The sequence below is a fragment of the Dermacentor albipictus genome, chromosome 9, assembly GCF_038994185.2.
Source record: "Dermacentor albipictus isolate Rhodes 1998 colony chromosome 9, USDA_Dalb.pri_finalv2, whole genome shotgun sequence".
Taxonomy (NCBI): domain Eukaryota; kingdom Metazoa; phylum Arthropoda; class Arachnida; order Ixodida; family Ixodidae; genus Dermacentor; species Dermacentor albipictus.
Window position 1 is genome coordinate 132,064,451 of NC_091829.1, and position 21,501 is coordinate 132,085,951.

Genomic DNA, 21,501 nt, shown 5'->3' on the forward strand with positions numbered 1-21,501 from the left:
GCGGCAACTTCCCCAGTCTGTGTGGTGGGCGTTGAAATCGCCACACAGGCTGCCTGCCTCCCGAGGCGTAAAGCAAGCTGGTCAAGGATGGAGGAGCCCCATGTCTTTCCTGGTCGTATGTATATGCTCACCACGGTTGTGTCTTGGCTGCCGAGACGCACCGTGATAGCACAACACTCCAGAGGGCCTCCTACGACGTCGGCCACTGGAACCACAGCGTGTGCCAGATTGCACCGAACGTAGATGGCTGTGCGGGGCTTGCCGGGCTGGTGGGCGTCGTCAAGGCAAGGCGCGTCCGTGCAGCCGCGTGTTGTGCAGGTGGTGGCGCCTGAGTAACCGGTGTATCCCGGGAGTCGCAGGTCCTCGGCCATCGCATACACCTCCTGCAGAGCAAGCACGTCGTAGTCGCTCTGTAGGAGATGCAGGGAAAGGTCAGCGTGTCGCCGCCGCAGAGAGTTAGTGTTCCACTGGAGAACACTTGGGCGGCGGCGACCTTTCCTTGCTGTTGGCTGATCAGCCATGGTGGTTGGATGGCTGATGGCAAGCCACTGCCTGCAGGCAGATGGGTCGGAGTGGGTGGTCAGCTGGCAGCATTGTGCTGACTGCTTCCATGATGAGCAGCAGGTTCGCTACCAGCTGATCCACGGTAGTCTGGGCAGGAGGAGCGGCAGTGTCCTGTGTCTCCTGGCTGCGGGAGGCACGAGGGGCTCGTACCGGAGGCCTGGGTGCCGGGCTGAGGCCCTTCAGCACGCTGGCATAGGACCTCGCCGCAGGTAAGGACTGCTGCGGCCGCTGCTCCTCGCGGACTGCCTGACAGGAGATGTTCGCCGCGTGCCTTTTGCCACAGGAGATGCAGTCGGTCGGCCACTGACAGGACTCCAGGACGTGCCCAAAGCGGCCGCACTGTCGATACTGTACTGGGCGAGGCCTGGCTGGCCTTACCCTGAAGCCGAGCTTGCAAAGGCGTACGTGCTCCGGGGGGACCGGTCCCATGAAACGTATGGTGACGGTGCTCCCGTCCATCGTTGCCGACAGCACAGGGATGCTGGACTCAATGGCTCCCAGTAGGTCCGTGTCTGCAGGCAGCCCGCTCACACCGTGCAGGAAGCCGGTGCTCTTGCCGCGCTCGGCCGGTAGTCGGGCAGTCACAGGGATTGCGTGCAGCTCGGTGAGCTTGAGCAACCCCTCTAGGCACTCGTGGGTGGTAGTGTCGGCGGCCACGATGTTGCGCCTGTGGTTGACGTGAACCGCTGATGTACCGGGCCGCGAAGAGAGGGCCGTGGCAAGTGCGAGGCGCGGTGCTCCTTGGAAGGCTCTGCCAGGCGCCGCGGGACGGAAGAGCACAGTGCCGATGACTGCAGGGTCCACCGTGCGCGCAGCATTCTCCAGGGCCCATGCACGCCACCTGTCCCCCTTCGACTGCACCAGAGTGAAGCCGTCTGGCGTTGGCTCACGGCCAGGTGGTGTCCCCCTCTGTACTGCCGCTGCAGGCGCGCTAGGGGTGACCGGGGTAGCAGGTTGGCGCCGCGACTCGTCCGTTGCCTCGGGAGAGGAAGGCGAGACATCGGCAGGCTCCTTTCTCTGTTTCTTCTTCTTCTTCCCTTTTGGCTTCAGCCGCGGAGCAGTGTGGCGTGGCGGGTCTTTCAAGAACCGCGCCGCGGGGTGCACGGGGCCCTGCGGTGACGAAACAGTGGTTGTCTCCTCTGCCAGCTCCATAACGTCGGTAGCGTTCTTGTGTGCAGCCGGACTGCTGGCGGACGACACTGCGGGGGACGCGCCGCCATCGGGAGCAGACGGCGCTTCGGGGGTGGTGCCAGGCGCGTCCTCGCTCGGAGGAGGTGCGAAGGAGGTGGCTCTCGCCCTTACGGGAAGGGCTTGCTCCATGGGGTGGCTGGCTGCCGCGTGCTGCTCCGAGCTAGGGGCAGCGCTTGACGGCTGCTTGCGACGCACGGCCGCCTCCTCGTCGTCGCTCTCTGTTTCGTGAGCGCGTTTTCTGGAACTGGACAGGTCCATGTCCTCGTTGTCAGAGAGAGGGAGTGGGATTGAAGCATGGGGCTCCTCATGTGCTTGGGAACTGTCCTTGAGGGGCTCCGAGGCTTCCTCGGAGGCTGCCGGCTTCGTGGCGTCTCCTGGGGTATCCGCAGGTCTGGGGGGGGACCACAGCCAGATCGACGGAGGTAGCCCGTTGACTGAGCCACTCGTTCAGCATGTGAGTGGCACGGAGTTCCAGGTCCTCCCTTGCCCGGAGTTCGTCGAGGGACACGGGGCCGCGTGTCACCAGGCTCAAACTGGCGTGCCGACGGTGGCGAACGCGCGGCAGGCGCTCTCCGGGCGAGGCGAAAACCATCTTGTGCTGCGAGAGCCTCTTCTCGCGCACGGGTAGAAGACCAAGGAACAGCGAAAAAAAGTGATGATCGTCCGAGTCGAAAGACAGCAAGCTCTGCCTTGGTTGAGGACCCACTCTCTCAGTCACAAAATAAACCAATTAACCCAGAGCCAGTTGGTCCTCGCCAATCATCAAACACACTTCAACTAACAACACACTGGCCCAAACTCCTAAAAGTACCGTTTCAGCTACCTGCATGGCTATGTCACTAGAGGAAGGGCCTCCTGTAGCAGCATCAACGTCCAGGAGGATGAGGAGAATGGTAGCTGGCTTGGGACAGGTCATTGCCTAGGAAGCGAAGCAAGTGCGTGGCTCAGATCATGTGTGGCCCGCGCGATGTCCCTGGGTGATTGATCTGCCAATGTGAATGACCATCAGCTAGGGCCTTTTGTTCAGTAAAAATGTACTCCTGTTTATTGTGACTCATCATCGCTGATTTTGCATGCCACAGACATAAAGAAGACAGGTACTGACATGTCTGCGGAGCACAAAAGACAAGGACAGAAGAAAAAACACAGCAGAGGCGCTGACTTCAACTAAACTTTATTTGCGAAGCTGCCAGAACTGCATACTTAAGACATGAGCCAAATGTAATTGAAACATTTGTATGATGTCACACATCTCGTGAACCCTTACGCATCGCAATCAGGTGCTTGATTTCGTTTTTTTGTGAGGGCAATAGATGACATGCTGATGCAGAGTTCACCAAGCCACTGTATCTTGACAGCCTCTGTGATTTCATGAGTAAGCTTTTCACGGTGTTTGGAGATTATGAAGCATTTTTCAAAATTGGGCCCACAAGTGCAGTCTCTGCAGTGAATGCCAAGATGACCTTGCACGGTTACCATGACCGGCTTCTTGCTAGCCACTTTGATAGCACAGTGGTTGTAAAGGTGTAAAAGAAAGTCATTTTGCCATATTTAGTTAAGACTGAAAGGCGGGCTAGTTGGTTTAGTTGGGCTAGTTCGTGTGGCATTTAGGTAATAGAAAGCTGTGATTATGGGTAAGCCTAGTGTTATTGGTATTTGTGAGCAATCTAGAGTCTATTAATTGAAACGCAAGCTGTTTGTTAGTCATATGATGAGAAGCCAACAAACACTGACACCAAGGACAACATAGGGGAAATTACTTGTGCTTAATAAATGAAATAAAGAAACGATAAATAATGGAAATTAAAGTGGATGAAAAAACAACTTGCCGCAGGTGGGAACCGAACCCACAACCTTCGCATTTCGCTTGTCAAGTAATTTAAATAGAGTGATAAGTAAATGAAATTTAAACAAGCCAGATATAGGAAGAATGAAGTTAGCCTGAAGGAGCGGAGCAACGTTAGAGCAAACAGAACTGTTTGTAACAATGCGAATGGCCTGGTTCTGAACGGGCTTTATGGATGAAAAGGGACAGTTATATGCATTTCCCCATGTCGTAATGCCATATGTAAAGTGACTATGTATGAAGGCAAAGTATAAAGACAATAAGGCGTGAACAGAAAAAAATGGACGAGATTTAGTAAGAGCTCTTATACCAAAAGCAGTTTGTTGCCTAACATAAGCAATATGATTATTAAACTTCAAGTTAGGGTCTAATTTTATGCCAAGAAAAGTTACGCTATCGGTCGCTGGGATTAAATGATGGCCAATGGATACTGATATTGATAGAGATATTGATAGATAGGGATTGATAGAGATAGTGTCCTGTCGGCCAGTTAAGTCCACGGTGAAATTTTTGTCGGCACGATGGGTGATGTAGTATGGACTGTCATAGGGGCATTGCAGGGGCTTCCGTACGAAATCGTGGTACACGAAAACCTAAGAGGACATCGCCAGCTCTTTGAGAATATGGGATGCGGTACGGTGCTGGCAGCGTGGTTCAGGAGCCCGAGGTGTTCAGAGTGAAGCTTGCAGCCTGTTTATGTAGTCAGTTGGGTCAGGGCACGGCAATGAAACGGTGGGGTGGAAGAGCTCCCCTGGAAGGCGTACTAGTGCTCCAAAAACCATCTCGGAAGTTATACAGCGCAGATCCTGCTTCAATGTAGCCCGAAGACTCGGCGTAACCAGTGGTAGTGATGTGGACCAGTGAGTGGCATCAGGCTGTGCTCTGAGTGATGTTTTGATGGAGCGGTAAAAACGTTCAACAAGACCATTGGCGATGGGGTGATATGTCGTGGTGTGTATGCAAGAAGTGGCTAGGAGGGTCAGCAGGTTATTGAATAGTGCCGATTTAAACTGCCTGCCTCTATCGGTTGTAATAGCAGATAGTACGCTGTATTGCGAAACCCAGCCTTCGACTAACACGTTTGCGATGGTTTCAGTACAGATGTCCGGCAGAGGGAAAGCTTCTGGCCATCAGGTAAAGCAATCTATGCAGGTTAGGAGGTAGGTGTTCCCATTTGATGGTGGCCATGGCCCCAAAACGTCACTGTGTACCTTGTTGAATCATTCAGATGGTGATGTAAACAAGTTGAAAGGTGCCCTTGTGTGTTGGTAAACCTTCGATTGTTGATATACCAGACAACCATTCATCCAGGCGTCGCCCAGGCTGCACATCAACGTCTTTGCTGATGCGCAGCCAGACGAAACATTGTGTCACCAGATGTTGCGTGGCCCAGATTGTGAGGCTTATGAATGGCATCAAAAACGGTGCTTCGGAAATTGAGGGGAACGACTGGACGTGGGGAGCATGTGGAGACATAAAAAAAAATAGGAATGGCGCAGGGTGGAAAATGGACATCACGGAGGTATAAGGTGCCAGGTTTCTCATGAATCGCAATTACCTCTGTATCGTCTTGTTGGACAGCAAGTGCAGAAAAGTCGATGCTAACCGGGTTGTTGTCTGTAGTGATGGAAGAAGGGCAGTGCGTCCACTGCAGCATTGTCCCTTCCATGCACACGTCCCATGTTCATCGTGAATTCCATGATGAAGACGAGATAGTGGTTTCCCATGGTGAACATTTGGTACAATTTTACCGGACAGTATAGGTTAAAGGTTTGTGGTCTGTTTTCACGTGGAACTCTCGACCCTCAATAAGGTGTCTAAAGTGACGTACAGCCATGTACGTTTCGAGGAGTTCTCTTCCGAATGTGCTGTAGCAGGTCTCTATGAATGAGAGCTTCTGAGAAAGGAAGGCAAAGGGCTACCAGACATTATCTGCAAACTGTTGAAGCACAGCAACAACAGCAGCGTCGGACACATCGGTCATGAGCCATAGTGGGGCTCCTGGTCTCGGAAGGACGAGAAGGGTTGCCTGAGATAGCTTGTTCTTGATGGTGTCAAAAGCGATTACTGCTTCTGGGGACCAGGTGAGTTCAGTTTTGGATTTGTGGCCCTGGAGCATGTCCGTTAGGGGCTGGAGAAAAATGGCACAGTTAGGGATGGAGCGGTTGTAAAAATTCACTAGGCCAAGAAACTCGCACAGTTTGTGGCTCGCACCTTCCAGCCTATTGTATGGTAAATAAACTTGAATTTGAACTTGCTTGTGCACGAAAGAAAGATGGCTGAGGAAAATATTGTATGGCCTGGACTTTTAACGACAAGGGCCGCCCTTGTCTGCACAGTGACCGATGAAGTCCAACTCAGGGGTGCGATCGGAGATGGTTGTTCGGCGCGCTCGTTCGGTTACCGGCGCGCGCGATTGGCCTACTCCGCGCCGACGTCGCCAGCTGCGGGGCGCGGCCACGTTTTTGGTGATGTCAAAATGACGACACGCTCCTGTCAATCGTCCTCCCACCGAGCATTTCGTCTGCTAGGCACCGAACCTGACGGGAGCTGTGAAGTTTGGAGCGATCATACGGCTTCGCATGCCGCGTCTGGTGGATTGGATTGGATCCAACAGGCGGCCTTTTCGGCTGCGGAATGGCACGTTTGAATCCAATCCATAGTTTAATTCGAGAAAATGGCGCTTCCGTTGGGAACTTAGGTTGTTGCGATGGCGTTTTTAGAGGAAGGAGAGCGGGTAGCGGTGCGAAACGCGTTTGAAGAAATGTCAGAAAGTGAATTCCGGCGTCGTTTTTGTTTCTCGAAACAAATAATTCGTTGGTTGTACAGAGAAATCGACAACATCATCGGTGCCAGCGAGCCACTGGAATGTTGTCGCTGCCTCTTTAAAAGTGCACCACTCTTCACGTCGGTTTTTTTTCTTTTTTCTTCTCGCTGTGCCCGACACCACCTAGGGACGACGCAAAGAACCTAATAGTTATAAATTGCAGTAGGCACACGTACTACTGTTTGAAAACGTGTTTGGGCTTGAGAAGAAAAAAATACATTTTTTTAGATAAAGATTTAATTCATTTGGAAGACATTTGGTTTTTTAGTATACTGTTTGCAAGCAGACGACAAACGACGGAAGTAAACTTCCGGGGAGGTCACCGCTTCCTGATTGGCTGCTCTCTCCACCCCGCTGTCACAAATTTTGCACACTGCAACTTTGTGACGTTGCAGCAACTGAACAGAACGCTCTCGAACAAAATATCTCCGATCGCGCCCCAAGTGCACTGAATTCGCACTTCAGCCTATTGATGATAAGGCCATATTCGGCGAAGTGATGAAAGAGATGGCCCAGGTGTTGGATGTGGTTTTCCATGTAGCGGCTAAAGACAAATAAATCGTAGATGTTCGCGAAACAAATAGGCAGTCCTTTTGTTACTGTGTTGATAAATCATTGAAAAGTTTGTCATCATCATCATCAGCAGCAGCACCAGCCTGGTTACGCCCACTGCAGGGCAAAGGCCTCTCCTATATTTCTCCAACAACCCCGGTTATGTACTAATTGTGGCCATGCCGTCCCTGCAAACTTCTTAATCTCATCCGCCCACCTAACTTTCTGCCGTCCCCTGCTACGCTTCCCTTCCCTTGGTATCCAGTCCGTAACCCTTAATGACCATCGGTTATCTTCCCTCCTCATTACATGTCCTGCCTATGCCCATTTCTTTTTCTTGATTTCAACTAAGATGTCATTAACTCGCGTTTGTTCCCTCTCCCATTCTGCTCTTTTCTTATCCCTTAACGTTACACCTATCATTCTTTTTTCCATAGCTCGTTGCGTCGTCCTCAATTTGAGTAGAACCCTTTTCGTAAGCCTCAAGGTTTCTGCCCCGTAGGTGAGTACTGGTAAGACACAGCTATTATACACTTTTCTCTTGAGGGATAATGGCAACCTGCTATTCATGAACTGAGAATGCCTGCCAAACGCACCCCAGCCCATTCTTATTTTTCTGATTATTTCCGTCTCATGATCCAGATCCACAGTCACTACCTGCCCTAAGTAGATGTATTCCCTTACGACTTCCAGTGCCTCGCTGCCTATTGTAAATTGCTGTTCTCTTCCGAGACTGTTAAACATTACTTTAGTTTTCTGCAGATTAATTTTTAGACCCACTCTTCTGCTTTGCCTCTCCAGGTCAGTGAGCATGCATTGCAGTTTTTCCCCTGAGTTACTAAACAAGGCAATATCATCAGCGAATCGCAAGTTACTAAGGTATTCTCCATTAACTTTTATCCCCATTTCTTCCCAATCCAGGTCTCTGAATACCTCCTGTAAACACGCTGTGAATAGCATTGGAGAGATCGTATCTCCCTGCCTGACGCCTTTCTTTATTGGGATTTTGCTGCTTTCTTTATGGAGGACTACGGTGGCTGTGGAGCCGTTATAGATATCTTTCAGTATTTTTACATACGGCTCGTCTACACCCTGATTCCGTAATGCCTCTATGACTGCTGAGGTTTCGACAGAATCAAATGCTTTCTCGTAATCAATGAAAGCTACATATAAGGGTTGGTTATATTCCACACATTTCTCTATCACCTGATTGATAGCGTGAATATGATCTATTGTTGAGTAGCCTTTACGGAATCCTGCCTGGTCCTTTGCTTGACAGAAGTCCAAGTTTGTGCTGCATTGCAAAGACCAAAAGGCATGCGCACGTACCCGAAGAGTCTAAATGGCCTGATGAGTTCAGTCTTGGGAATATCTGCTGGTTCTACAGGAACTTGATGGTAAGCCTTCACCAGGTCGATCTTGGAGAATATCAGTGCTCCATGCAATGGTGCAGAAAAATCTGCAATGTGCGGCAGTGGGTAATGCACCATTATTCAGCATATGGCGATCTCTGCATGGCTGCCATTCTCCAGGCGATGCCTTTAGCACCACATGCTGTAGAGATGCGCAAAGGCTTAATAAAGGCTGCATGTTCTCAAGTTGAAGCATGTGTTCAAATTCACTACGTGGGATCTTGCAGTGATCAGCTGGTAAACAACGAGCTCGAGTGTGGGCAGGCAGGCCGATCGTAATGATATGGGAGTGATATCATGTTTTACTGGCAAATGGAGGTTGGCCAGTCGTAGAAGGGGTGGGATTTGCTCAAGAAGTTTTATGTAGACTGACTTCGGCAATGTACTGTTGACCGCCGGAAGTGGGACTCGCGAAGCTATACCAAGCACAGAATGTGTTGTTGCATCAACGAGGTGTTTGCAGTGCATGTCAACTAAGAGATTGTAGTGGTGCACGGAATCCACACCTAAGATGGGTTAAGCAACATCAGCAGTTGGAAAAATTTATCGGAACATCCTGCAGAGACTGATGTTGAGGGACAGTGTTTGTTCCCCATAGGTGGGAATGGGGGTCTTTTTGGCAGCTTGTAGTCTTGATTGGACTCGCCTGTGCTTGCGGATCACAGCTGAGCATGGGATGACATTGACCTCTGCACCAGTATCCATGGGAAAATGCAAGCAGTGGGGTGCTTGATCTCTTTAGCCTGTCAGGAAATGTGTGTTGTGTTGCAGCAGAAATTGGGGGGGGGGGGGGTGTTGTCCAGAAGTGGTGGTTGGTGCATACTGATCAAGTCAAGTGATTTGTGCTTGCAGCTAGCTGTCTCGTCTCCTACTGGCACCATGGCAACTGGAGAGGAGCAGTGCGGTGTCCCGTGTGCCGACAACAGGTAAGCATTTCTTTGTTTTACTTGCTTGTGTGGAGTGAAAGGCCCAGTGAATATTGCATTCATTTCCTGGACCTGAATTTCACTTTAATGAACATGCCGCCGGAGTTGTAGTTTATGGTGGCTGCGTGCAGGATGATGCAGGGGCTTCGATGGCATTCAATAAAAATTTCAGAGACATATTTACGCAAGATGACGGCCGTCTTCCGCCTTTTGAAGTGTCCGTACCTCCTATTCCTGATGTTGTAATAAGTGAACATGGCATTTTTAACCTGCTGTTGAACCTTGAGGTAAAAAAAATCTCCTGGACCAGACAATATTCCAAATGCTTTCTTGAAACGTTATGCTGAGTGGTGTGCAAAATACTTACATGTTCTGTACACTAGGTCTTTAAACGAAGCTGCAGTACCTGATGATTGGCGGGATGCCAGAATCGTGCCTTTGCACAAATCTGGTGACAAAACACTCATTCAGAATTACCATCCAATTTCGCTAACCTCGACAGCTTGTAAAATATTAGAGCATATTATTCACAAACATATAACTGCTTTTATTGAAGAACATAAGCTACTTACCTGCGTGCAGCACGGCTTTAGGCGAGGATTTTCAACTAATACTCAACTTGCAGAAATCATTCATGACTTTGCAGCAGCCATAAACGAGGGTAAACAAACAGACGTAATTTTCATGGATTTCCGTAAGGCGTTTGATAAAGTCTCGCATAACAAATTGTTGCATAAGCTAAGCTACATTCTGCAAAATAACAAACTACTCGCCTGGATAAAGAGTTATTTGACTAACCGACGTCAGTTTGTAACACTAAATTCAGCCAGTTCAGATAAGGTGCCCGTTGATTCCGGCGTCCCCCAAGGATCAGTTCTTGGTCCGCTTCTGTTTTTACTTTACATAAATGACATTGTGGATCAGATTTCTGTGGGTATTAGGTTGTACGCTGATGACTGTGTTTTGTACGAAAAAATTTCCTCTGTTGACGATCAAATTAGACTGAATGATGCCTTTAAAAGCATAGTAACATGGTGCAATGATTAGCAAATGGAAATTTACTTCGATAAAACTGTCTTTATGAGAATATCGTTAAAAAACAAGCCTTTATTGTACAACTACAATGCCGAAAACATCATGCTTTCTGAGATAACCGCATATAAATACCTTGGCCTCTGGATTACTAACACTCTCTCGTGGAACAAACATGTTGACATTGTCACGGCAAACTGCCTTCGAAAACTATTTTTCCTAAGACGCTCTCTAAAATTCGCTACGCCTCCTGTGCGGTTTCTTTCCTAAAATGCCATCATTCGACCAATGTTGGAATACGCAATTGTCATATGGGATCCCTTTACTAAAAGAAACATTACTAAACTAGAAAAAGTTCAAGAAAGGGCAGTACGATTCATATATAATTCGTATGGTCGCACTTCAGTTACGGAGCTTCTCAGGAGAAGTGGATTGCCACCTGTAACACAAAGGAACCAAACATGCCGTTTAAAGTTTTTATTTCAGCTCATAAAGGGGCACTACAACATTGATACATCACGCTTTATCACTTTCTCTACTGGTTATGCTACACGTCATCGACACTCACAGACAATAACACCGTTATTTACTAAAAAGAATTGCTTCAAATTTTCCTTTTTCCCCAGAACTATTGTCGGATGGAATAATCTTACTGATGACGTTGTAACTCAATGCTCATTGCCATTATTTGAATCGCACCTATGTTTATGTAGCGAGTTATTTACTGTGTTATTCAGTAACTGCTTGCATTTGTACATCGCGAGTGACTTATGTTATGTATCGCTGTATATTTACTTGGATGTTTTTCACTTTGTATGCACCCTGCTAAGGTCCTGGTAACAGGACCATAGTATCAATAAATAAATAAATAAATAAATAAAAAATACATGTTTGTTTGGAATAGCGGCCAAGGTTGAATAAGCACTTGATATCGTATGACGGCACCCACTCCAAGTTAGTAAAAAGAGCAGTTGCAATCACTTGTCTAAAGGCAGCTCTACATAAATCTTGCATCCACAAAGTAGGAAGCAGCTTTAGCAACCAGGTTATAAGGCTGCACCTTGTCGGTTTCCTGTCTTATTTAGTTTCTAGCATCTGCGATAAGCTTCTTCAAAAGATCAAACAGGTAAGGGAGGGAATTAACAAAGAAAAGCCAGCCGATAAGAAGAGAGTACAAATGATTCCATATTGGCACAGGGTGTCCCACAACCTTAAGACAGTTGCGCAAAGGCACTATGTTAACCTTGTCTTTATGCTCCATGTAAATTGGCCAAGATATACCCTATGCTGACAAAAGCAAAACCAGAACCATGCTCTAAGAATCATCCAGCGCAGTACATGCAGTGCACAAGAAATGTCATTTATGACACCAGGTATATATTGGGCAAATGGGACGGTCTTAGAATGAAAGGGTGCAAGAGCACAATTGGGCCGTAAATAATAATGCGGGGGGTCATCTGGCTGAACATTGCAAAGGTCACAAATGCTGTCTGTACCTTCATGACACCAAGTTTCTGGCACGTTCCTGAGGTAAACTGGAAAGGGGGATATTAGAAGCGTTTTACATGATTAGGGTCGAGGTCACATGCATTAGCTGCCCGTCAGTGGTACTTCCCAACAAAGAGATTGCATTTTTGATGAGATAGAGAGTTCTTGACGTCACATTGGTACTATTTGTTTTCCATGTTATAAACCCTGTTTGTTCAAATAAAATTTAGTTCGAAGTTTAGCGCATGTCCGTCGTACGTTTTCTTTTTGTCCTAGTCATTTTAGCACTGTTTTTCTTTAAGTGAACAGAGCTTTTTTCTCTCACAAGACTTTCAAGAAGTTGAATTCAACAAGGAATGCTCACTGAACATAATGTTATGTAATTTCTCATAGAATTGGAATAAACTTAGTTGCTTTCTGAAGTTTGGCAATTTTTCAATAACAAATCGGGGTGACATAAATTTAACTTCCCGTGGACCAGTAGTACTAGCAGTGTAGATTTACCGTACAAATTTGGCAGGATAAAATGTGCTAATTTGAGAGTGATTGGCCTTCAAATTTGTAAAATCTGCAAGTTGTTAAAGTGCTGTTTTCTACACTTAGTGAAATAAACCAATTTTTTTCATGAAATTTGTGTTCAAATTGTGTTCAATTCAGTGTTTAGATCTTGACATAACCCTTACTGACGAAAGTTCCTGCTGGATGTACCAACACCATGCCCGCCGAGTCTATACACTCCAAGACTGTCAAATGAGCAATTGCCACTATGTGCCTCGAATCCACCCGGAAAAAATTGTGCTGTCAAAGGCACAAGCAAGCTTTGACGACCAGATTTTGAAGTTGAGGAAGGCTGGCTTTCCTTGCTTGGTTTTCAGCGCAGTTTCGGAGGTGTTATTGAAAAAGGTGAAAAAAGAAAAAAAATGAAGTGAAGGTCAAACAGTCGAAAAGAAAGCTAAAGCGGTGGTGATACCATATTCTAATAAAGTGGCGCATAATCTTAAACATGTCGCCATGAAACACAAAATTTCTGTGTTTTTTTTCCGCGCCGCGAAAACTTGCTACTTTGTGCCGCCTGATTGGTCTGGATGACTCTAAGAAAATAGGGTGTTCTATTAAACATACGAACCCTTTTGTTAAGTGTGAAGAAAGTATCGTATACCAAATACCGCTGAAGTGTAGAAAAGAGTATATTGGCCAAACTGGCCAATGTATTAATGAACGCCTGCGGGAACATAAGCTTTGATTGAAAAATGGATATGGTTCAAATTTGCCACTTCATTGCAAGGCCTGCGGGAATGAGAATAAACAAGTATGTCAAGCAAGGCTTCATGATACAACAATCATGTTTAAAAGTAAAGATTCTGTGGCGCGTGAATTGTTGGAGGCCAACGAGATTAAGAAAAGAGGGGACAACTGTGTCAGCACCCCATCTCTGAATATATACATGAATGAAAGCATGTTTTTAGATAAGTTTTAGATTTAGATTTAGCATGATTCGCTTCATATATATTGTGCCACGCTGACGAAGAAGTTTTAATCATCGTCGGAAGAAGACGATGTTCTGGTCTTCGCGCGCTGTGTACCATCTTGTCAGCGGCTATAATTATTGTAAATATTCTGTAAATACACGTCTGACTGTTTTTAACCCCATAACATTTTTGGTGGAGGTTGCGGGATCATCATCAAGGCGGATTTACGCAGCGGGCCCTCCTTGGCTGCATCTACAATGCCAGCTGAAGGCGAAGATGCTTCGGGCCCGTCAGCACCCACGCCCACCGTCATTCTAGCACAACCCCATGACCCAGGAACCTTTTCTGGCACCGACAACACTGATGTTGAAGACTGGCTTCAACTAGGTATATGAGAGGGTGAACACCAGCAACCACTGGGACCAGACCATCATGCTCGCTAATTTGATATTTTACCTCGTGAGCACGGCATGCGTCTGGTTTCAGACTCACGAGGAGGAACTTACCAGCTGGGACATTTGTAAACAGAAACTAAAAGATTTGTTTGTCAAGCCTGTTGGATGTCAATGTGCCGCCCAAAAAGACCTCGCTTCCAGAGTTGCCAGATTTGGCTACCTTTGAGGCTGTTGGCGGGAAAAAACTGCCTTGGCTACTTGGCTACTTTTCTGGCCGGCGCACTCTCGGCGTAGTCGGTCCACTTATGCGTTGCCATCTTGAAAATATACAGCTGTATTCGGGAATACGATCACTTTTGCGAGATTTTGTGCGACTGGGCATCTCACTTTGCGCAGCATAACAAACGGCCTGCAACGTGTCCGATGCCAAGACGCCAAATCGCACGTAAATAATCGCGCAAGCGATCGCTCAACGATGCCTCGAGCTTTGACATTCCTCCAGAAATGATTGCCAAGATTGACTGAAACATTTACACCTGAACTGCAGCTGTGATTCTGATTTGTGATAATATTATAGTCATATTGCATGCTGATCAAAGCGCTGTTAGCTATAGTCATTTATATGCATTTCATAATATTTTATGTATGTTCCCACATTTACTAAAAGCAGCTTTCAGCGTTGTCTCTGACAATGTCTTCAGAGTTACACAATAAATGAAAATGCAACGTTTTTCCATAACGTGGCTACTTTATTGGCTACATTTCTGTATCTGGCCAAAATTGGCTACTTTTCTGGCTACTTTCCGAGATTTTTTGGCTACTTTTCACATTTTTGACCTGGCAACCCTGCTCGCTTCCCGTGTCCAGACATGCACTGAATCTTATCTCACGTACATCCAGGACGTGCTCGCTCTGTGCCGCAAAGTGGATCCGAAGATGTCCGAACCTGATAAGGTTGCACATGTCATTAAGGGCATAGCAGATGATGCCTTCCAGCTCCTTGTCTTCAAGAATTCTTCCACTGTGCAAGCCATCATTACTGAATGCCGGCAGTTTGAAGAAGCCAAGAGTAGCCACAGTGCCCAGCCATTTCCCCCCTTTCCCAACACGGCTGCTACGTCCACCTGCGAAAACGTCCGCAGTCCGCCCACACCCAATCGCTCTGATGACATCCTCCACCTCATCCGATGTGAAATAGAAGCCGCATCTCCTTTCACGACCTCAACCCATGGCCCCGACAATTGCCAGGCGACCGTCTCATTGATACAGTCCATCGTGCTCCAAGAATTGGCCAACGTTGGCTTGACCAACGTCTGCTCAGTTAATCGGCCTGACTACACTCCGTCCAGCACTGTCATACGCACCCGCAACCTGAATGCCCCAACGCGGTATCACAACCCGGCTAAATGGCGTACTCCAGATGACAGGCCTATATGCTTCACTTGTGGCCATATCGGCCATATTTCACATCACTGCCGGTCTTCATGGAATTTGACCCCCCCGGTCCTACCACCCATCCCATGGCCCTCATGCTGCTCCTCGGTTTGCCCCACAAACGCAGCCAGCAAATTCTGGCGACACTTCTCTTCCTGCCCGCTCTAGCCGCTCTCCTTTGCCACGTCGTCGCTTCTCCCGATCACCCCCATCTTGCCGATCACCATCCCCTAGCTCCTTCTGGCGCACCCTTCCGGAGAACTAACGGGTGCAGAACCTGGAGGTGATGCTGCTAAACTGACCCGACACAAAAATCCTCTTTTGACCTTGCCCACACATCGGAACCTCATTAACGTGAACGTGGATGGTGTACCTGTTACGGCTCTGATTGATACTGGCGCACACGTATCTGTGATGAATGCTCAGCTTCGGAATCGTCTCAAGAAAGTCCTCACTCCTGCCCCTTCACCTGTGGTCCAAGTCGCCGATGGTCGAACACCAGCCGTTATGGCATGTGTCCGGCTTGCATGAGTGTCGCCGGACATCATACTTCTGTTTTATTCTATGTACTAGAGCACTGCCCTCACAACCTCATCCTGGGTCTTGACTTTCTGTCGACACATTACGCTTTGATAGACTGTTCTGCTGGTGTTGTGCAACTCACTCTACCTGCTGGTATTGACCCTCCCAATAGTGCTCCGATACGGCTATGTACCACAGAGCTTATTTGCCTCCCTCACCGTGCCGTTACCTACATAGGTGTCTCCCCTGTTCCAGCTGTACCAGAGGCTGACTACATCGTATCTCCTAATCCAGATGTCCTGGTCTCGCATAATGTCGCTTTTCCTCACACCGTCGTTACCATTTCGGACAACACGTCCTGCCTTCTGCTTGTGAACTTTCGACTCTGTACACAAGTACTCCCGTGTGGAATATCCCTGGCGCAAATGACACCAGCCAGAGACTACCACATTTCGGCTTTAAAGGGACCCTCAAACGATTTTGGCGATTTTCTACAAACGTACTGAGTCGTCAGTCGTACTCTGACCGCGGAGCTCTCGTCAAAATGGAGTACGTTGTAACACAAGCAGACTACACTTGCTGTGTGCCGGAAGTGCTGAAGTGTACTAAAAAACTATTCTTGTGTATTCTCTTTAAGTTATTTTCTTTTTACAAAAACAAAGTAACTGACATTCCAACTATTACGAGCATCATTTGTTCACCATAATGTTGGAAAAATTATCGACCACGCGCCCTGGACAACACGTTGCTACGTTCTTCTGATCATTAATTGATGCATCTAAGTGCTCTGCGTAAAGCGTGTAATTTATTATAAGGTTTTAAAAATACCCATCGCTGCCGATCGCAGCGCACTGCTCGGCGGAATTTTAAGCCGCCCCTACCCATATGATGCAAATAACCCATATTACGTCACATGGGCGAGCTATCTGATTGGCTGACCAGGGCGCGTGGTCGATAATTTTTCCAACATTATGGTGAACAAATGATGCTCGTAATAGTTGGAATGTCAGTTACTTTGTTTTTGTAAAAAGAAAATAACTTAAAGAGAATACACAAGAATAGTTTTTTAGTACACTTCGGCACTTCCGGCACACAGCAAGTGTCGTCTGCTTGTGTTACAACGTACTCCATTTTGACGAGAGCTCCGCGGTCAGAGTTGGTCTCAGTCTTTTCGCGAGCACTATGATTCGACTTTGTTGCCTTGTGGACTGCAAACCTAGCGACCTGCAAATCGCGAGTCCAGTATTAGGGCAAACGCAAGCGCAAGGGGACAGGGTCTGGCCGCTTGACTGTGCCGGGATGAGCCACGAGATGAGCAGAAGGGCAAATGTGAACGGTCTGCACGGTGCAGCCACCTGGTGGCACAGAGCTCAACCATACACAGTAGCAGCAACGAAGTGTATTCTTTGCTGCTGGTGTGTATTTTTCGCAGGAGTGTAATCATCAACACGTTGATTTATAAATGTTTAAAATGCTTTACACTTGGTTAGAGCAATATTACCGCTTTGTTTGACTGGTTAAGCGCTGCGCCAGCAAGTGTCTGGACCGTGCAGACCGATCAGGCTGCTCACGTACGTCTACGCTAAAGTTCCTTCATCAGCTTGAGTTTATGCCTCCAGTCATTTGCCGAAATGACCAGCTTGCCTGTTTTTAGCGCAGTACCGGACACGTTCGGCGCTACGACAGAAGGCTCGCAACGCACGCTGCTTCGATAGCTCTCGGTCGACGGCCAAGCGGCTAGCGGAGAGGTCTCGCGCGGCAGGGGGCGTGCTCCTAAACAACCGGAAGTGAGCGATGTGACGTCGCATCGTGACGCTGAACCAGTGAAGGCGGAACTTAGCGCCGCTCGCTCGGCGAGCGAGTTGAGGAGGAAAAGCATAGCTAGGGAGGAGGGTAACTTCTAATCGCTTGCAGCTCCATTAATACGTAACGCTTCACTTAAATTGTGGTGCGAATGTTCTGCTTAAGCTGTACCCTACGCGCCTACAAAATTTGTCCGAACCGTTTCAGGGGCCCTTTAACTTGTGACAGCTCGTCGTGTTCAACTCTTGCTTCGCCCCCTGTTCCTTCAAACTTGAATGCCCTAACAAAAATGATTGCTCCCGACCTTCCTACCCAGCGTGCTCAAGAACTACGTTGCCTCCTTGCCTCATACTGGGACATATTCGACCTGGAGAATGCCTTCTAGGACAAACATCGGTCGTAAAACATCGAATGAACACCGGTGATGCGAGCCCGATCCATCGGCGACCCTACCGCGTCTTGCCTACTGAGCGACATATTATCGAACACAAAGTGGACAAGATGCTTTCTCGAGACATCATCGAACCTTCTTGCAGCCCATGGGCATCCTCTGTTGTACTAGTTAAAAAGAAAGACAGCAGTTGGCGATTTTGCGTCGATTAACGACACCTCAACAAGGTAACAAAGAAAGACGTCTATCCGCTACCACACATTGACGATGCCCTGGATTGCCTGCATGAAGCACAATATTTTTCGTCTATTGACCTTCGCTCCGGCTACTGGCAAATCGCCGTCGATGACATGGACCGCGAAAAGACAGCTTTTATTACTCCTGATGGTCTGTATTAGTTCAAAGTGATGCCTTTCGGTTTATGTAATGCCCCGACCACATTTGAACGAATGATGGACGCCCTCCTACACGGTTTCAAGGGGTCCATCTGCTCTCTTACCTGGACGACGTGATCGTTTTTTCTCCGACTTTTGCGACGCACCTTGAACACCTGTCGACGATCCTATTTGTTTTCCGTCAGGCGGGGCTACAACTAAATTCGTCCAAGTGCCACTTTGGCCGTCGTGAAATTTCTGTGCTCGGGCACCTCGTCGCTTCTTCTAGTGTATGCCCTGATCACGATAAAATACGGGCAGTCAAAGACTTTCCCATGCCAATGTGTGCCAAGGATGTTCGCCGCTTCTTGGGCCCTTGCTCCTACTTCCGTCGGTTTGTCCGAAATTTTGTGAGCGTTGCGCACCCTCTCAATCTGCTCCTCAAGAAAGACGTTGCATTCATTTGGGGCCCTGAGCAAGCTGGTGCTTTCACCGAGCTGATTGAGCTGCTTACGTCCACGCCCATTCTTGTTCACGTTGATGCATCAGCTCCAACAGAAGTCCGTACGAATGCCAGTGGCCACGGTATTGGAGCTATCTTGGCACAGAATGAACAAGGGTGAGAACATGTTATTGCCTACCCCAGCCGCCTCCTTTCCTCTGCGGAGAGCAATTATTCTATCACCGAACGCGAGTGTCTGGCTCTCGTTCAGGCAGTGGGTAAATTCCGCCCCTATTTGTACGGCCGCCAATTCACAGTCATCACTGATCACCACGCTCTGTGTTGGCTTTCCTCCCTCAAAGATCCTTCAGGGCGCCTTGGTCTCTGGGTTCTGTGCCTCCAAGAATACAACTATTCAGTTGTATACAAGACCGGCCGGTTACATCAAGATGCGGACTGCTTGTCGTGCCATCCTGTCGACTCTCCTGACGTTTCTACAGCCGGCATACCTGTCACCGAAACCTCACCAGTCATGGAGGCATTACGGAACCAGGGTGTAGACGAGCCATATGTAAAAATACTGAAAAATATCTATAGCGGCTCCACAGCCACCGTAGTCCTCCATAAAGAAAGCAACAAAATGCCAATAAAGAAAGGTGTCCGGCAGGGAGATACGATCTCTCCAATGCTATTCACAGCGTGTTTACAGGAGGTATTCAGAGACCTGGATTGGGAAGAATTGGGGATAAAAGTTAATGGAGAATACCTTAGTAACTTGCGATTCGCTGATGATATTGCCTTGCTTAGTAACTCAGGGGACCAATTGCAATGCATGCTCACTGACCTGGAGAGGCAAAGCAGAAGAGTGGGTCTAAAAATTAATCTGCAGAGAACTAAAGTAATGTTTAACAGTCTCGGAAGAGAACAGCAATTTACAATAGGTAGTGAGGCACTGGAAGTGGTAAGGGAATACATCTACTTAGGGCAGGTAGTGACGGCGGATCCGGATCATGAGACGGAAATAATCAGAAAAATAAGAATGGGCTGGGGTGCGTTTGGCAGGCATTCTCAGATCATGAACAGTAGGTTGCTGTTATCCCTCAAAAGAAAAGTGTATAATAGCTGTGTCTTGCCAGTACTCACCTATGGGGCAGAAACCTGGAGGCTTACGAAAAGGGTTCTACTCAAATTGAGGACGACGCAACGAGCTATAGAAAGAAGAATGATAGGTGTAACGTTAAGGGATAAGAGCAGATTGGGTGAGGGAACAAACGCGAGTTAATGACATCTTAGTTGAAATCAATAAAAAGAAATGGGCATGGGCAGGACATGTAATGAGGAGGGAAGATAACCGATGGTCATTAAGGGTTACGGACTGGATTCCAAGGGAAGGGAAGCGTAGCAAGAGGCGGCAGAAAGTTAGGTGGGCGGATGAGATTAAGAAGTTTGCAGTACGACATGGCCACATTAGTATATGACCGGGGTTGTTGGAGAAGTATGGGAGAAGCCTTTGCCCTGCAGTGGGCGTAACCAGGCTGATGCTGATGATGATGATTATGATGATGATACCTGTGACCGTTCTCTCTCTGGCTGCTTTTCGCGACATTGGAGCTGAACAACGTCGAGATGCCTCCTTGCAACACCTTATTCAACGGCTCACTTCAACGACACCTGATACTTCCGTTCGCATGTTTGAAGATGGTATATTGTACCGCTCTAACATGTACCCGGACGGCCCTGCCCGACTCTTCGTTGTGCCTGAGCATCTGCGTCAGACTGTTCTCGCCCAGCTTCATGATGTACCAACTGCAGGTCACCTTGGCGTGTCACGGACTTATGACCGAGTTCGTCGGCGCTTCTTTTGGCCTGGTCTATACCGTGACGTCTGCCGTTATGTCGCTGCGTGTGATCTTTGTCAACGACGCAAAAAGCCGACCGCACTCCCTGCTGGTCGCCTTCAATCACTTGACGTACCATCAGAACCATTCTTCCATGTAAGTTTTGATCTTCTAGGCCCTTTTCCTACGTCTGCTTCGGAAAACAAGTGGATTGCTGTAGCAACAGACTATGTACGCCACCCGATATGCAATCACATGGGCTCTTACGACAAGCTGTGCAACCGATGTTGCCGACTTCCTCCTAGAAAACGTCATCCTTCACCACGGCGCCCCTCAACAGCTCCTCACTGACCAAGGCCGCTACTTTCTTTCTAGAGTAGTCAATGACATTCTACACTCGTGCGTGACTAAACAGAGAACTTGCTACAGCTTACCATCCACAAATGAACGGTCTAACCGAGCGCCTTAACCGCACCCTTACTGACATGCTGTCCATGTATGTCTCCGATGACCATCGCGACTGGGATGTTGCGCTGCCGTTACTTTCGCCTATAATTCGTCTCGCCATGATACCGTAGGCTTCTCTCCATTCTTCCTCTTGTTTGGCAGCGACCCTACGTTACCTTTCGACGCCGTTCTGCCTGCTAGTCTGAATTCCACATCCGAGTACGCCCGTGAAGCCCTCCTCAAAGCACAAGAAGCACGCCATCTTGCCCGACGTCGACTTGTGGAGTCGCAGGACAATCAGCGGTGCTGATATGACGCCCACCATCGTGACGTCCGTTGCACACCGAGCGTCCTGGTTCTCCTTTGGTCGCTGTCGCGACGTGTTGGCCTCTCAGAGAAGTTACTTTCACGCTACTCCGGCCCTTACCGTGTCTTGTGTCAACTGACGTCACGTACGAACTTGCCCCTGAGCCAAACGTGGCTCAGCATCGCTCCGACGTGGTGCACGTCGCGCGTCTTAAGTTGTCGCTCACCCGCCTCCTAACCAG

At 48.2% G+C, this 21,501-nt stretch overlaps 1 protein-coding gene across 3 annotated transcripts in view; it reads left to right on the forward strand.

The window, feature by feature from the left end:
• The window catches only part of LOC135915565 (E3 ubiquitin-protein ligase RNF170-like), a 138,087-nt gene that overhangs the window by 68,001 nt on the left and 48,585 nt on the right, over positions 1–21,501 (forward strand). For all 3 annotated transcript variants that reach the window (XM_065448683.2, XM_065448684.2, XM_065448682.2), the window contains exon 3: positions 9,245–9,318. In XM_065448683.2, coding sequence (XP_065304755.1) covers positions 9,245–9,318 — 74 coding nt within the window. The remainder of the gene's footprint in view (positions 1–9,244; positions 9,319–21,501) is intronic.